We start from the raw sequence: 18,767 nt of genomic DNA, 5'->3' as shown, positions 1-18,767 counted from the left end.
CAGGTTTCACACATAAGATGTGTTATCTTAAATGAAAAAGAAATAATTTCTCAATAATAACCTATCAAATATTGTTTAGATATGGCAGCAGCTGTCACAGATTTATTACATCTAATGATTTGGTCATTTTTGTTCATATTCTGATTAAAAATGGGAAGAGTTTTTAAGTTTTAACAGAAGACACAATCGAAATCCATGTCTTATTTGAGAAAAAGCAGATTATATACCAATAAGTGCTTTATGGAGCAAACAGTCTTTTCGGGTTAAATATATTTAGAATTTTGTTTTCCTTCTAAATTTGTTCTATCCCTTTGATTGTTGTCAGCACCTAGTGATAAAGCTTCTGTGAACTGAGAGACTGTGATTAGAAGAAAGAACAACCATTATTGCTAAAGTCTTTAACTAGTTAAACCTAGGCTGGAATTCTGCATCCAGTTGTCTGGATTTATAACTGAACAGACATGCATTCATTGTTACTGTGGTTAGGAACTGCATTTTGTAAACTATTTCAGATTGTACTATGTAAATAATGTCATCCTTCGTAGGCATATTGTTCTATTTATTTTCATGATCACGAATAACACATTTTAATCTTGAAAGATAATAGTGTTCATTTATTCTGTTTTTCATGTTTGATCTTGCATGTGATGAATAGAAAAATGCCTAGTTTTCAGAGATATTTCACTTGGCTGAACCAATAAATAACATCAACTCCTTTAACCTGATCTGGCTGCTGTAGAAGCTATTGCAACACAAGTTCTGGAAGCATAAGCCATTGCTTTTAGCCTTCAGCAGCAGCTTTTTGTTTTGCAACAGAGATATAGAGATATAAATGTGGCTAGTGCTATCCCTGGGCAGCCTGAGGCAAGCAGCAACAATCCCTTTGCTCTTCCTCCTGATAATTCCCCATTCGTTGCTTCTCTTGGATCATCCTCTGTGCTATTTCCTTCTGTTGGAGATCAGAGTTTTATGTCATGGCCAAAAAGCTTTTTTTAATATAATGGTTTACATTAGTTTGTGTTTAACTTTCCTTCTGCCTCCTATTATTATAGATGCTAACAAAACAACTGGAAGTTTTAGGTTTGGCTGAAAAACCTCAGCTGGTTACTCGATTCCAGGAAGTATTTCGGTCCATGTGGTCTGTTAATGGGGATTCAGTCAGCAAAATATATGCTGGAACAGGAGCTCTTGAGGGAAAAGCAAAGGTAAACAATGTTTTAGTAGTAAAATGGGAGTAGTGTATTTGTTATAGGTTGGACTCTCGCCCTGTTAGTTTTGTTATTTACTAATGATTTAACTGTTTGATTATATTCTTCCCAAGTGTGGTATGAGTGCATTTCTGATTTTTATCCACTAATCTAGAATTAGTAGATATATCTACTTAAACTTATTTCGTTTTCCCCTGGAGCATCTGATTTTACTTTAATAATTTATTTAAAATAAATTAAAATTGCCCAATTAAAATATTAATTTCCCCATCTTTCATCATAATGTGCTTCTTGCTATATTTTGCAGAAATAGGCTATTAACATTGCAATCACTTTTAATAACTATTTTATACCTGTATTTCAGTTAAATAAAAATATCAGAAATTATTTGATTCATGCACAGATGTCAAAGCAGAAGTCAATGGTGCCAAATAGTTATGAATAGCCATGCTAAGGATCCATATTATTTGCCCTAATTTCAGTCGCATGTGTGTGTTGCATCTGAGGGCACCATTTGATATGGTTATTCTTAGCAATGGCTTTCTGTATGTTTTGTTCTGTGGCCTTGTAGAATTTTTGGAGGCATAGGTGTTAAATAGAAGTAGAACTAAAATGGACATTGGTATTTTTTCATTGCTGCTTATTTCCTATTAATATTGAGGGCAGGGTCTTCTCAAACTCTGCAATTAAGACTAGAGGATATCTTTCCAGATTGCTTACCGAATGTATTTAAATAACTGCATGTTTAATTTTTTCTCAAAACTATTGTGTTACTGTCTAACATCTTAACTAATTTTTCTTTTGCTTTCCTCTTGGTTCATTTCAATAATTTCCCTGATATGTAATTGGTGAGTGTAATTCTTGAATCCTGTCAAATATTGTCTATTCATATGTTTTAACACATTTACTCTTATCTAAATTATCAAGTAATACAGTGATAAAGAATGTGTTTGATTTATGTAATCACTCCAAAGACAGCTTTCCTGAGCCTACCAGCAAATATATTTATCAGCTAACTTGAAATGAACCGCCTTGGGTCTCATATTGAGAAAACATAAAATATTGAATAAATAAGGCTTTGCCATATTTTCTTATTCTTACTGCCAGGAACAATTGTTCAAGGGTTTTAATCGATTCAGTAAGATCTTTGTTTTCTTTAATACATTACATGCTATATCAAACTGCTCTTGATCACCTTTTGGAGCAAAAGTGCATACTCATGTGGCATTTGGATCCAGTGTTTGAAAAGGGCTAGCTCAGAATATTCTTGCATATACAACCCTCAGGGGTTGAGAAGGGCGGGGTAGAAGTGCGAGAAATAAATAAATAAATAGATAGATAGTGTATATGCTGAAAACTTACAATTTAAAAGGGTGATGAGCCATAGATTTAGTAAGTATATATTAAGCAAATTGATCTTCATGACATAAGACCTATTTCTACAATATGAATGTAATATTGGTTGCTTTTACATGGTTGTAAGGATTATAGAGAATGAATATAAGCCCATTAGGGAGAATACTGAAATAAATACTACTGAATGTGCTCTTTCTGTCTTAAGTAGTATTGTCCCATGTTGTATCTTTGAAGATATAATCTCAGTTCTAAGAAAATCACAATCTGGTTAAATGAAAGTATTTTTTATGATTTAGCTTTTGCTGTGTCCCTGGTAACCAGTGTAAATGATAAATATTCTTAATAGTAAAAGGAATCCATCAAATAAATTAACAAATTAAGCATTTAAATTATTAGACAAATAGCATCTACTAACTATTTCAAATTCAGACAAATAAGACATACTTAATCAGATTTCGGAAATAATGATTAGGCAGGAACTTGGTGTTGAGTGCTATTGAACATAAGGTAGTCTTGAAAGCTGCAATCAATGTGTTTCTTTAATTTATGCTTGACTTAATTTGCCTACCATTTTAACGTACCTGATCCATGCCAAATATCTGGTAGATATTTTTGTTTTCATTCCAGTGCGTATTCAACCATGAAGCCTAGAAACTTTTTGAAAAAGAGAGTGGGATTGTAAAGGTTCTCACAATACTTGGCAGATGAAACAAAATATTTCATTGGACTGCATGCTGCTGAACATTGCTTGGACATTTGTAACTTTTTGATTTCTTTGGTTTGCATGTCTTTCAACAGCTACATCAGTGGTTCTCAACCTAGGGTCCCCAGATGGTTTTGGCCTACAACTCCCAGAAATGCCAGGCAGTTTACTAGCTGTTAGGATTTCTGAAAGTTGGAGGCCAAAAACATCTGGGAACCCACGTTGAGAACCACTGAGCTACATGGATGCACACACACACAACACTTGTGTAGAAGAAATAAGTATTCTTTTAAAGACACTGAGTTGGATCTAACTTATTGCTCCACATATTGAAAAGCTGCTTCCATTCATAGAAGTAACTGAATCCATCAGCTACTTCCTTCTAGAAAGGAAAAGTATTATAAGTAAGGTTGTTACCTGTAATGCATTGCATTTGTTTTCAGATATGTTACTTTTTTACAAGTTATTTTCAACAGTATTCTCTTTAAAAAGTAATTCGAGTGGCATGTTGATTGGTAATGCCGTCACCTTTTTAAAGTGTAACAAGAACATTGACTTATTCCTATTTATGAGATCATTTTGAATATTTTTTTTGTCCAAATATACATCTTATTTGTGTTTCAAAACAACAATCAAAACTACCGTGTTAACAAAACAGTAATATAATATTTCTAAGGCAGTGAACAACTATTATGAGAATGTTATTTAGAATCTTCCACGTTTACTAGGATAGGACACAGATCCCTGTAAAGCTTTAAAAAACCCCTAGTGTGGATCATATTAACCAGATCCATAAATATTCAAATCAGTAAAAGTCAAGTCCACAAATGTGGATTACCATCTGTAGCTACTTTGAATTAAATACATTTAAAAATAACTTTCCAACATCTGATTAGCATAGTTAGTTTTGCTCATTCCAGTTTGAAGTGTCAGTGCCAAGTGGTTGTAGATAGGTGCCCAAGTCTTTCATAGTCACTTCTTTAGGGACAGAGAGGGCTGTGAAATAAGGAAGAGTTTTTGGAAGAAAAATCACTGTCTAAATGCCCTTATTCCACGATAAACAGATATTTTGCAGTCTGGATCCAACCCATTGCAGTTAAAAGGACTGAACATATTTTAGCAGCATGCATTTCATGGGCATGTTTCTGTGTTGGCATTAATGACATGTTCTTGCTTCTTTGGGTAAAACTAAGTATTACCTAACTACAATGCATGGTTTCTGTTTCCTTCCCATTCTTAGCCAAATTTAGCTTTTTTGAGGATTTCTTTAGATACATTCATGTTATAATCCTGCTCCAAAAATCCATACAAAATATAGCTTTTACAGACACATTTGCAAAAAGTTAATGATTTTAGCACTCTATTACATTATTTTTCTTTTATAAGATACTGCTGAATTAAACATTAATTTAGATAGAGTATAATGTAATTGGGTTGTAGTGTTTTCTTAGTAACTTTTACATATCCCTTTCCAACAGGCTGGGAAGCTGAAAGACGGTGCGCGTTCTGTGACCAGAACAATTCAAAATAACTTTTTTGATAGCTCAAAGCAGGAAGCTATTGACATTTTACTGTTGGGGAATACCCTAAATAGTGATTTAGCAGACAAAGCACGGGCCCTCTTAACCACCGGCAGTTTACGTGGTATGTGTTTCTAAGGTTCTTAATTTATATGGCAACAACTTGTACTGATAAATACAGTGATTGGAGCCAAACCTTCTTTTCTATGCAAGGAAGGTGATATTCCATTAGCTGGAGAGCAGTACACAGGTTGTGCATGCCTGTGTTAGAGCATTGTGCAAGAAAAGAGAAACCAGATCCAAAGATGTTTCATCTGTCCTTGCTGAAGCATAAGAATGGCTTTGGAGACTGCACACATTCTTATGCTATGTGATTGAATTTTTGGCTCCAACGCACTGTGTTCTGTGTATTCAATTCAAATCTTCAAAGTGTTAATGCCACCTTAATGGCAATCTGTTTATAAATGGTCTGCATGCTTTATTAACAGTATTGTATTACTGCTTTTAAGAAAATCTGGTTTATCATACCTTGACAGAGTTAAGTCTGTTTCTACAGAATGAAAATCCTGCCTGTTCTATAATTGAAGTATATGTTAGAATAGGTGTGGACAATGTATCTGCAAGTGGTGAATCCTGTGAATGATTTATATTCATGCATATACCTTTCATTCTTCTCTCCCATCTCTCTCTCCTTCATATTTCACATGATAAACCTAGGTTCCAGGGAACTCCTAGCCTGAGCTCTGTGCCTGGTGGATACTTGCTGCACATGGCAGCAGTCAAACAACAAGGCAGTGTGTTCATGCATACTAAGCCACAGACCTTGCATCTATAATTTTAGTGTTGTACTCAGACCAGCAAAAGCCAGCATTGACAGAAATAGCCTCATGGATTCTCCTCTGATTGTTTTACTAACTCACCTCACCATTTTCTAAATGTCATCCTAAACAAATAAAAGATGGAAGGTCCCTGACCTAATGTGTGTGATATTACCGTGGTGTTTAGTCTCATTGCATTAAAAAGCAAATCGTATCTTTTTTCAGTACCATCACACGGTGTTGGGACTCACCTTTTCTCCCCAAATTATCAATTTTCGGATTTATCACATGAGCAAATACAGTTAAGACATACCCCATTTCTCCCCATGGACTCTTCTGCTCTCGCTCCCAATTTCCCTACTCCCAAAGAGACAGGAGGCTTTGTTCTTAAGGTAGACCCCATTTCTACCAATGGGCTCTTCTGCTCTTCCTCTCAGTGTTTTTTTTTTTATGAACCGCTAACTCTAGTTTTAAAAGGGTAGGAAAATAAAAGGTAGGAAAAAGCGCAATTTTGAAAGGTTATAATGAAGTGAAAGTAAAGTAGCAGTCTCCTGAAGTAGCACCATTTCTACTGAATACATTCAATAAAAAAAACATACTGTGCAAGAATCAGGCAGCTGGAGTTTGAGAGATTACTGGGGTATCACTTCTTTTTACAACATCACACATAGGAACACCCATTCCCCACATTTCACCAGATTGATTCAATGCAGGTGAATCTGACAGATCCCATCCTATGAGTTTTTCATTGTTTTCTCCTGTTTCATAATGATTCCTGGGATTAGAAAACCATATCTGCCCATCTCCTTTACCCCATTTCTTCACTCTATTCAAGCACTTCCCTAACGTATCATGCAAGGGGAAAATCTTCCTGTGTAGTGTGATGGGCTCCGTTGTACTTTGATTCCTTAATGTTTTTGAAGTGTTTAGAAATCCGGGGAGGGGCTGCCTGGGACAATGTCCTAGATAATGCAATTCTGGATGACTGGGTAATGCTGAGTTAGCAAAATAGTGGAACTCTTTCAGGAATATTGCAGCAGTATGCTTGAAGTGTCTTGGAGGTGTACACTGGTAGGTCAGTAACACAACTGTTCAACTAATTTCTTTTCTTTTCTCCTTTACTGCATCAATAGTTTCAGAGCAGACATTGCAGTCAGGTATAGTATGGTACCTGTAACTTTCAACATCTGAGATGTTAAATGTGTCATATTTTTCCTCTAAATGCATGCAGGAGAATTTGTTAAGTACTCTTGTGCACTTACTCTCAGGGATGGGCGCATTTCTATTTCTAGACACTATCAATATTGATTATGTTCAATCATATCTATTTTGTCCTGTTAACAAATCAGTATGAGATATTTGTTTTATTTGCGGGGAATTACATTTATTTATATATATATATATACATAGTTTCCCAGATGCATGCCATTTTTGCATTTTTCAGCTGAGCATTTTGGAGAAATACGTAAACTGAAAGGGGACTGCATTCCAATCTGGAAAATGCCAATTCATTTCACTTAAAAATGTGAAACCAAATGGAAATTTCTACCATTCCAACTTATTGGTAGGGGAATTTACCATGAGCCCCTTTCAACAATGAGTAGCATGGCAAATGCCTTTACAAATGTATAAACCAAATTAAATACATTTAAATTGCAGCAACCTATTGACAGATCAGGAATTGCTTTCCATGTTAGGAATAGAAAAGTGCAAAAAATATGAGATACTTTTTTTTTTCATTTGCTATTGTCTTTTCCTATCGCCTATTGTCGTTAAAGAAGCTTTAGAAAGTGCCTCAAATTTAGTTTTAGATATTGGGCCATTAAATTCCTATAGTTGAGAGTTGAGTTCCCAAACCTCAGTTATGTTCCATACAGGGAGAGCCTAAGAATGTTTTCTTCATTTTATAGTGTAATCATAATATGTTCCATGCCATTTAGTATGAATCAATCTTGGCTTTGCATGATGTATCAATAACCACATGTGTTTTTATACTGCAGCTATCACAGTTGTTTGTTACTGGCTGCAATATTTTAGTGCTCAGGAGAATTACAGGTCAAAAACCTCTGAAGGAATACAATTTCCTCACACTTTATGCAGCATGATCAGGAGCACTTTCTATTATGTGCATTTGCCTTGTATCCATGGTTGCCAATGGTGTCAACTTTCCAGTAGTGTATGTTTAGGAATCTTTCACTTCTGGAGTTTGTTTGGTTTTGTTTTACACAGAATACTGTGACAGTAAGATGTCTTGAAGTAGGAAGCAAATGGCAATGGTATTCATAGACTTGTATCCCTGATATAATTTTTACTGCAGTTCTGTTGCTTTTCTAACAATTTATTATGGGTATTTATACACTTCCCGTGATAAAATGTTAGGATATCCTTTTATTTGTTCATGCTTGTTACCATAACAAATAGGCAATATATGGATTTGTTTTTGAAATTAGTAAGCATAGAAATTAAAGCACTGTGGTTTTTCTCTGGTGCTCATCTACCTAACGCAGCTTGATTCTAGCAATTATTTGCAAAGTGAAAGAAGTTCCTTGGAAGGAATCCTTACAGTTATGTTCTGTATAAAAAAATTGTAAATTCATCCAGAAATATTTAATTAATATTATAATATAGATGAATGTGTAAACTTCAGTATATACATGAAGAAAATAGAGTTTGCTCCTTTATAATAACAGTAACAATCAGTATGGCTTTTTAATTGTATGCTGACAAATGACCATTTGAATGTCACCAGTTTAAAGAGATCTAAAATAACTTATAATCATATTTAGAGTAAATGAAAAACTTCATCACAGCACTGCCAGATTGTTCTTAGTAGGGTAAAATGTGAAATCTGTGTCAAATGCTAATATAAATTACTGTTTATTTATTTATTTATTTATTTATTTGCTTTATTTCTATACCGCGTTTCTCAACCTATAATAGGTGACTCAATGCGGTTTACACAATATTAATTACCACAACAATAACAATTAAAACACAGCATACCCAATAACAAACACACAACCATTCATACAATGCCTCGATCGCAAACATGATCCAGTCTCATATCCTTATACCGTTCCTATGTTCAGTTTACCGTCATTCTGTGTACAATTGCGCTGATTAGCCAAACGCTTGCTCAAAAAGCCAGGTTTTGAGCTTCTTCCTAAATGCCAGCAACGAAGGGGCCTGTCTGATGTCGCTTGGTAGGGCATTCCATAACCGAGGGGCCACCACCGAGAAGGCCCTGTCTCTCGTTCCCGCCGACCGTGCCTGTGACGCAGGCGGAACCGAGAGCAGGGCCTCCCCGGACGATCTTAATGTCCGTGTCGGTTCATAGGAGGAGATGCGTTCGGAGAGGTAGGTGGGGCCGGAACCGTTTAGGGCTTTGTAGGCTAATGCCAGCACCTTGAATTGTGCCCGGTAGGGAATTGGCAGCCAGTGGAGCTGGCTCAACAGAGGAGTGGTATGCTCCCTGAGAGCTGCTCCTGTTAGCAACCTGGCTGCCGAGCGCTGGACCATCTGGAGCTTCCGGGCAGTCTTCAAGGGCAGCCCCACGTAGAGCGCGTTGCAGTAATCTATGCGGGATGTGACCAGAGCGTGGACTACCGTGGCCAAGTCCGACTTCCCGAGGTACGGGCGCAGCTGGCGCACGAGCCGAAGCTGTGCAAATGCTCCCCTGGCCACCGCTGAGACCTGAGGCTCCAGGCTCAGCGATGAATCCAGGGTCACACCCAAGCTGCGAACCTGCGTCTTCAGGGGGAGTGTAACCTCGTCCAACACTGGCTGTAACCCTATGCCCCGTTCGGCCTTTCGACTGACCAGGAGTGCCTCTGTCTTGTCTGGATTCAACTTCAATTTGTTCACCCTCATCCAGTCCGACACAGCAGCCAAGCACCGGTTCAGGACCTGAACAGCCTCCTTAGAAGTAGGTGGAAAGGAGTGACAGAGTTGGACATCATCTGCGTACAGATAACACCGCACCCCGAAACTCCGGATGATCTCTCCCAACGGCTTCATGTAGATGTTAAACAACATGGGGGACAGTATTGAACCCTGCGGGACCCCACAAGACAAAGGTTGTGAGGACGAGCAGCTGTCCCCCATCAACACCTTCTGGGTACGACCCTCTAGGAAGGACCCGAGCCACTGTAAAACAGTGCCACCAAGGCCCATTCCCGCGAGGCGTCCCAGAAGGATACCGTGGTCAACGGTATCGAAGGCCGCTGAGAGATCCAGCAGGACCAACAGGGACACACTCCCCCTGTCGAGCTCTCTGCGGAGATCATCCACTAAGGCGACCAGGGCTGTCTCGGTACCATGTCCCGGCCTAAAGCCAGACTGTGCCGGATCCAGATAATCAGTGTCTACCAAGAATACCTGGAGTTGTGAGGCCACCACACGTTCCAGGACTTTGCTCAAAAAGGGAAGATTGGAAACAGGCCGATAGTTGACGAATTGAGTGGGGTCTAGTGATGGTTTTTTCAACAGCGGTTTTATTACAGCTTGTTTTAAGCTGGCTGGAATATTGCCTTCCCGAAGGGAGGCATTAACCACCACCTCCACCCACTCGGCCAATCCCCCTCTGGCCTCCTTTAGAAGCCAGGATGGGCAGGGGTCTAGGATGCATGTGGTAGCTCTCATTCCTCCAAGTATCTTGTCCACATCCTCGGGTTTCACCAATTGAAATGAATCCATCAAAATCGGACAAGCAGATGCTCGTGTTACATCCTCAGAGACTGCCGTTAACGTGGTATCCAGGCCAGAGCGGATCAAAGCGACTTTGTCCGCAAAGAACCGAGCAAATGCTTCACAGCGGGCCGTCGAGTTGTCAGGGTTCCCATCCGGAGTGGTGGGGTTCAATAGCCCTCTGACAACTCGAAACAACTCCGCCGGACGGTTCTTTGCGGACGCAATATTGGCCGCAAAGAAAGCTTTCTTTGCCGCCTTTATTGCCACGGCATATGCCCTTAATAGGGCAACAAACCGTGTTCGATTTAACTCGCTCGGGTCCGAACGCCACACGCGCTCTAGTCTCCTCTTCCTTCGCTTCATCGCTGCCAGCTCCTCGTTGAACCAAGGTGCTGGTTTAGCTCGGCTACTTGAGAGGGGACGTTCCGGAGCAATCGTGTTTATGGCCCTAGTCATCTCCCCATTCCAGAGAGACACCAGGGCTTCAACAGAATCACCAACCGAGGTGGCAGGAAAATCCCCAAGAGCCGTCAGGAATCCGTTCGGATCCATAAGCCTCCTGGGGCGGACCATCTTAATGGGTCCCCCACCTCTGCAGAGGTTGGAAGGTGTGGTGAGTCTAAATCTGACCAGATAGTGGTCGGTCCATGGCAACGGAGAGGTGGATAACTCCTCAACACCGCCACCTTGCTCCCATCCCTGACAGAAAACCAAATCTAATGTGTGTCCCGCACAGTGGGTTTATACCTTATATAAGCTGTTGCCTATATAAGGTATAAACGTTGCTTCAGTATTGTATTTATGATGCATGTCTGGTTATTTAACAAATACCACATTCAGACCTCTACGTTTTCATCTCTTGAAGAGACACAACCAGTTCATACATAGCAGTCTCCAATATTTTACTCTGTGTTGTTCCTCTGCGTTTCTTTCTTTTTTCTGGGATTTCTTAAAATATTAATTTTAGGGGGAAAAGTAACTTAACTCAACTAACTTACATTGTATTGATTCCACTGGATCAAAACTAACATTGGATTTATGCCTTTACTTTGACATAATTTGATTAGAATGTTTATAACTGAATACTGCGCACTTTTCTTAGATTGCTTAAATCACGGAAAAAGCCAATTAAGGCATTGTTGGTTGTTCGTTAGGCATTGTTGGTTACATCTTAGCATGTCCAAAGAGTTGTGCATTTGTTATTTTCAATTATTGACCAGATTTTATTTAGTTACCATGTCAGAAGCAAACTGAGGATACAGTTACTGTATAATGTATTTTAAAAACCACAAACGAAGTTAACAACTTGGCATTATGCTAAATTTCCTTTTACCAGAAGCTGGCCACTTGGAGTGCCTCTGGTGTCACTGTCAGAAGGTCCTCCATTGTGCATGTGGCAGGGCTCAGACCGCATTATAGTCGGTGGTCTGTGGTTTGCTCTTCTCCCCACTCGCATGTCATGGATTCCACTTTGTAGCCCCATTTGTTAAGATTGGCTCTGCATCTTGTGGTGCCAAAGCACAGTCTGTTCAGCACCTTCCAAGTCACCCAGCCTTCTGTGTGCCCAGGGAGTAGTTTCTTATCTGGTATCAGCCACTGATTGAGATTCCAGGTTTTAGCCTGCCACATTAGATATAATTATCTAATAAAATTAATTTTGGAATTCTGGTGGTGTAATCTGTTCATTCGCTCTGTGAACTACAGATATACTTCAGTTACAAAGCTTCTGACAAAAAAGCTCCTTTTGTTCAAAGTCCTTCTTGGCCCTCTGTCTAGCTGGAAGAGTTTTTAACAGCATCCTCACCAGGAGTTTGTTGAGGAAGGGCTGGAGAAACTAAACTTTTTTTGGTATTGGGTTTCAGCTGTATGGTTGCAATTAATTAATTTAGTAAAGCTTGAGTTGGGAAAGAATGAGATTATACTCAAGATAATCCCACTGTAGCTAGGGATGCAAGCCTAGAACAGCCCAAATAAACAGCACCTCCAGAAACTCCAGCATTAGAAACTGAATTAATGAGGAAGCGTTTTATCTGCTTGTATCTATGTGTAAATAAACTTCAGCTAGTGTAATTTACACTGCAATTGAATCAAGTACTACTCAGAAATAAGCCCCATGAAGTTGCTGAGACTTAATTCATGGAAGGAGGTGGGAGGGTTGATTTCTGCTAACTGACCTTGGTATTTGTTTTCAGAGGTGCATTACTATTTTGTTTAATCACTGCTTTCAGTTCAAAATTTGTTAATTTTTATCTGTGGCTTAATGACTTGCAGGTTCTAAGGTTTTGTATTCAAAATAATTTTGCTTTTTAAGCAAATTAATCTTAATGTTTTTTAGCATCAGCAAAAATATTGAAGAGTATGTGCGAGAATTTTTATAAGTACTCCAAGCCAAAAAAAATCCGGATTTGCACTGGAACATGGAATGTGAACGGTGGGAAGCAGTTCCGAAGCATTGCCTTTAGAAATCAGACCCTCACTGACTGGCTTTTAGATGCACCAAAGATTGGTGGCATTAGCGAATTCCAAGGTGAGAGTCATTAATAGTTTGCATGGATTTTTCTTCCTTCTGATACTTTTAAAAAAGTAATTATCACAATCTTATTTTAACCCCAGATCGAAGGAGCAAGCCTATTGATATCTTTGCTATAGGGTTTGAAGAAATGGTAGAACTAAATGCAGGAAACATTGTGAGTGCAAGGTATGTGCCAATGTAACTTTAAAGCTAGATAAGCAAATTGTTATCAGGTTGCATGAAATGTGTATGTGTGTGTTTTGCAATGCTAAATAATTCAAATCGTCTTGTTTAAGATTTCCCCAGGTTTCAGTAACAGGGCAGTTTCCATTACATGGCCAAAACTTATCTTTTGCTCACCTAATAGCAACTTATCTGCAACATGAGATTTTAAACAGAGAGGCACTAAAAACAGTTTGCCATGTAAGAAGCACAATGGAGTGAGCTGGAAGCTTAAGTAATAAGTTGTATGCATTTTTGTGAACTGTAACCCTTTGTAAATTTATTCTGACTTCAAAATAATAATTCAGGGTAATTAAAAATATAATCAACTTAAAATTAAAAATGGTTCATGATACAGAGTGAATTCTGATGACTTTATAAGCAAAGAGGCTGTAAAATAGCAGAAGAAGAGCTAAATAGATGGCAACAAATGATAAATAAGTATTGCAATGGTAGTAAGAGAAATAGATTAAATAAACAGTTATGGTATAGATCGCAAAAAGAAGAAGGATTAGCACTACCTAATATTAAAAAAAATATTATGAAGTGAGTAGATTAAGATTGGTTATAGAAGGATTGGTTAAAAAAGAAGGAGTAGATTGGCTTATTAAGGACTCAGAAGAAGTGGAAGAAGAAATTTGGAATATATTCTTCAAACAGTTCACGAGAAAAGAAATTAGGGAAATTAGAAATCCAATGCTGAGCAATACATTAGAAGTATGGAATAAATATAGGAGAAAGTTAATAAAGGATGGGTCAATTATAACTCCAATTGTAATGGAAAAGAAGTTTCCAAAAAATCTTTAAAAAGTAATGGATAAAAAGTTAAGGGAAAAATCTAGATGAGATAGGGGACTGGACAAAGGTTGGAATGAAGAAGGAAAGGATTATGGAAGAGTTTAGAGAAATAAAATTGACATGGTTCCATTGTATACAATTAGAACAATGGCTTAAAAATTGGGAAAAAAATAATAAAAATGGAAGTAAACTTAATCAATTTGAACAAATTATACAGAAGGGAAGAGTTGTAGAAGATCATGAAAACTTGAAAGGAATAACTAGTAAAATATACAAGATAATAATTGAAATAAAGGAAGGAAACACAAAAAACAATACCCTTAAAGAGGTTTGGGAAGAAGACTTAGGGATAAAAATAAATGAATTAAGAATGGCAACAATTATGGAGACAAAGACATCTAAAAAATTTATCAATACGGGTTAAAGAAAATTATTATAAGTTAATATGGAAGTGGTATCTAACACCAGTAAGAATAGCATATATAAATAAAAATAATTCAAAAAAATGTTGGAGAGGGTGTTAAGAACCAGGAACATATATACATATGTGGTGGCAATGTAAATATGTAAATAATTTTGGGGGAAAAGAATTTAGAGAAATAGAAGATATAATGAATATGAAAATTGAGAAAAGTCCTAGTACAGCTTTATTATCATTATATAACAACATACAATTGAAAAAGGAGGATAAAGAAGTGATAACAAACTTATTAACAATAGCAAGACTGCTCATAGCAAGGAACTGGAAAAAAGAAATAAATATACAACTAGAGGCATGGTACAAGGAAGCATGGAAACTGGCAATAAATGATAAGCTTACATGTATATTAAAAGTTTAAAAAGGTATATGGAAACAAAGTGATTTTGATGTTGTATGGGGAAAATTTGTTGTAAATGGTTTAAAAAATAAAGAAGGAAAGTTACCGCCACAAGAAGAATTGAGATTTTGGACAGATGATATGTAAAAGTTGTGGCTTGAGATTGGGGGGGGGGGGGGGGGGAGCACAGTGGTGGGAAAAAAGGAAAAAAATGCTTAAGCAGAATAATAAGATTATATGTTAAAGAGTATGTTGAATAATATGTAACTGCTATAAACAAATGTATAACAAATGTAATAACTATGATAAAACAATACAAATATTTTTTTAAAAAAATAAACACAGAGAAAGGACACAGAAAAAAATAGCAGAATTATGGATCAATATTTTCCGATTCGAACCTAGCAATGACCATGGTACACACAAAGCAATAAGGCAAAATTCTAATTTAACAATCAAGTGAAGGTGCTGGGTGGTTGCTAATTAGACAAGACTTAATGTGTCAGTTGTAGTTGGGACTGGATTTAGACCATGCACTTGAACCAGGATTCCTGTCAGAACCTGAAGCCAGACTTTGATGTTGGTTCCATGGCCTGTTTGGAAGCAGTACACTAGGACAGTGGTTCTCAACTTGTGGATCCCCAGATGTTTTGGCCTTCAACTCCCAGAAATCCTAACAGCTGGCAAACTGGCTGGGATTTCTGAGAACTGTAGGCCAAAACATCTGGGGACCCACTTGTTGAGAACCACTGCGCTATGAGCTAGTTCAGAAATTACCAGTCTTCCTTTTCTATGTAGTAAAGAATTACTGTTAGTGGGAGTTGGAAAGTTTGAGCAGCTTTTTCGCTTGCAAACAGCTTCAATTTTTGATTATTATTTTGCAAAGGTGATCATTGTGATAAATTTTATAGAGCAGACAGTATAAACTGCTGAAATTTGTACCAAATTTTCCATTCACATCTATTGCATTTAGTTTTCTTTAACATACAATTATTTCCTATTTGGCTAAAATCCTTCTGGAAGTTGTCCTTCCTCTATAGACTGTTTTTTTTAATGACCTGCTGTTTATCTTATGGACAGGAAAAAAATCAGATGTTTGTTGTATTTTGCAAAGTTGTGTAACCATTTTCAGGCTGTCATAATTAAATTGTATTTTTCCTTTATCCTGGCAGCACAACCAATCAAAAATTATGGGCTGCTGAATTGCAGAAGACTATCTCAAGAGATTACAAATATGTTCTGCTGGCTTCAGAACAGTTGGTGGGTGTCTGTCTCTTTGTATTCATCAGGCCTCAGCATGCACCATTTATCAGGTAGGTGAAGTACCATATTAAATAAACAAGGTCATTTGAAGTAGTATCACTTATATTGACCTTTGTATGTTGTATTTCAGTTATAATTTAAAGCTCTGTGCTTTCCAAATATGATTTCATCAGGACCAGAATTATTTGCTACACCTACTAGGTTATATGGCAGCACTTTACAGTGGTAAATGGAAACAATGTTTCTTCTCTTTTGCACACTTTTCTGCTTTAATAGTTATCTCATATAAACTGTAACTAAACAGATTGCTAGTATTGAAAATAATTCATCAGAATCCTGAAGAGATTGAATCTTTCTAATCTAGTCTCCTTTCGGACACACATCATATTTAGCTCAGAGATGAAATGATCAAGGGTCTGGAGAACAAGCCCTATGAGGAGTGGCTTAAGGAGCTTGTTTAGCCTGAAGAAGAGAAAGCTGAGAGGAGATATGATAGCCATGTATAAATATGTGAGAGGAAGCCACAGGGAGAGGGAGCAAGCTTGTTTTCTGCTTCCTTGGAGACTAGGACGTGGAACAATGGCTTCAAACTACAAGAGAGGAGATTCCATCTGAACATGAGGAAGAACTTCCTGACTGTGAGAGCCGTTCAGCAGTGGAACTCTCTGGCCCGGAGTGTGGTGGAGGCTCCTTCTTTGGAAGCTTTTAAACAGGGGCTGGATGGCCATCTGTGAGGGGTGATTTGAATGCAATATTCCTGCTTCTTGGCAGGGGGTTGGGATGGATGGCCCATGACGTCTCTTCCAACTCTTTGATTCTATGATATTACATTTTCAGATAGTTTGAAGTAATCTTAGTAGTTTGAAGTGTTATGGAAAGCGGTATATAACTTCTTTCCAAGGATATGGTCAGCAAAATGCAGGCCATGGCCCACATGTACCCCCAATTTCATTTTTGTGCTCCTCAAGGTCAAAATAGGCTTTTTTATTTTATTTTACAAAAATGCTTTATTCCATAATTCATTGTATGGTATGTGAAGAACATTTCTACCATACTGAGGTGAAAATGTCCTTCACATACCATACAACGAATTAGGGACATTTTGGAGCAAAGCATTTTTGTAAAATAAAATAAAAAGCCTATTTTGACCTTGGGGGGGACATCTCACCATACTGAGGGGAGCCGCGGTGGTGCAGTGGGTTAAACCCTTGTGCTGGCTGAACTGCTGACCTGAAGACCTGAAGGTTGGCAGTTTAATCCGCAAGACGGAATGAGCTCCCATCTGTCAGCCCCAGTTTCCCATGTGGGGACATGAGAGATGGTAACAGAGCCAAACGTCCCCTGGACAACATTCTTGTACACGGCCAATTCTCTCACACCAGAAGCAACTTGCAGTATACTCCCAAGCCACTTCTGACACTATTAAAAACAACATACTGACGGAAGAGGGAGCTGGGCTGTTTAGAGGTCAAAAACAATGTTTGCAATTTTTTCTAAAAAAATGTTCCCCCAAAATGTTTCAAAATGTCCAGTGTTATGGGATGCACTTTCACTGCATTTTCAGAGGCGTTTTGTATGTAAGTCAGAACATAATTGGATTTGGAAAAATTTGTCTCATTGTGGAAACAAGGATTGATGCTTAAGCTTCAGTGGAAACACCCTTTCCCCATGATAATTCTTTCAGGAGTGAATTTCCCTTCCAAAGGATAGATGTCTCTTGCTTCCTGTTGTCTCAACCCTGTTCTTAACTAAGAGTCATTTAAGTCAAATGTTTGTAACTTGAGGACTTCTTGGATTTGAAGCTGATGTATGAGATGACACTACTTTAACTGATCTACTTGCCATTGTGAAATAGCACAAAGCTTCAATTGCATGGGATTGGAATACCTTTACAGTGTTACATATATCATTTTCAGGGTTATCAATTACTAGCCACCTGACTGCAAGTGAAAAATAAGAATTACCTGTAGATGATCATTCCGGGGAGTTTTTATATGCTCAGAAATAATTGTTCTCTTTTCCCACAAGTGACTAATGTAGTTATGTGGAAACCAGCAGCATAGGATAAATATTCCTAATTTTCTTACATAGAAAAAAGAAGTTTGAATATGACTGAAATTGCTAGAACCAGTTGCCAACAAAACTCTTTATTGAATTTGTTTTAACTATCTTTCTAGGGATGTTGCAGTTGATACGGTGAAGACTGGCATGGGAGGAGCTACTGGCAATAAGGGTGCAGTAGCAATTCGAATGTTGTTTCATACCTCTAGCCTCTGCTTTGTATGCAGTCACTTTGCTGCAGGACAGTCACAAGTCAAGGAAAGAAATGAAGATTTCATTGAAATATGTCGAAAACTCAGCTTCCCAATGGTAAGGCTATCGAGTGAATATCTAGTGAATCCATTTTTCAAGGAGCCTGAAGGGAAGGCTTAATAGCAAACAAAAGCAATACTGCAAGTTGACACTTAAGCAAAAGAGTCCTAGGTTAGATAAGATGCAGAATTTTTTTTTTGTTGTGTCAGGAGCGACCTGAGAAACTGCAAGTCGCTTCTGGTGTGAGAGAATTGGCTGTCTGCAAGGATGTTGCCCAGGGGACACCCGGATGATTTGATGTTTTTTATCATCCTTGTGGGAGGCTTCTCTCATGTCCCCGCATGAGGAGCTGGAGCTGATAGAGGGAGCCCATCCGCCTCTCCCCGGATTCGAACCTGCGACCTGTCAGTCTTCAGTCCTGCCGGCACAGGGGTTTAACCCACTGCGCCTCCAGGGGCTTCTGAGATGCAGAAATGAATACAAGACATAAGCCAATCGTTATTTCTAATTAGAGTAGACCAATTACATTAATGAGATTTACATAAGG

The 18,767-nt window shown here is 38.1% G+C and overlaps 1 protein-coding gene across 12 annotated transcripts in view; it reads left to right on the top strand.

Annotated features, from left to right (window-relative positions):
* Positions 1-18,767, top strand: part of SYNJ1 (synaptojanin 1) — a 58,516-nt gene that overhangs the window by 21,663 nt on the left and 18,086 nt on the right. For 7 of the 12 annotated variants that reach the window (XM_067466700.1, XM_060770416.2, XM_060770415.2 and 4 more), the window contains exons 11-17: positions 1,053-1,205; positions 4,746-4,911; positions 6,739-6,762; positions 12,630-12,821; positions 12,908-12,992; positions 15,817-15,957; positions 18,085-18,277. In XM_067466700.1, coding sequence (XP_067322801.1) covers positions 1,053-1,205; positions 4,746-4,911; positions 6,739-6,762; positions 12,630-12,821; positions 12,908-12,992; positions 15,817-15,957; positions 18,085-18,277 — 954 coding nt within the window. The remainder of the gene's footprint in view (positions 1-1,052; positions 1,206-4,745; positions 4,912-6,738; positions 6,763-12,629; positions 12,822-12,907; positions 12,993-15,816; positions 15,958-18,084; positions 18,278-18,767) is intronic. The other 5 variants (XM_060770413.2, XM_060770418.2, XM_060770422.2 and 2 more) reach the window with 2 other exon arrangements.

This window comes from Anolis sagrei, chromosome 3 (genome assembly GCF_037176765.1).
Source record: "Anolis sagrei isolate rAnoSag1 chromosome 3, rAnoSag1.mat, whole genome shotgun sequence".
Classification (NCBI taxonomy): Eukaryota; Metazoa; Chordata; class Lepidosauria; order Squamata; family Dactyloidae; genus Anolis; species Anolis sagrei.
This window is presented reverse-complemented; position numbering and strand designations above follow the sequence as displayed.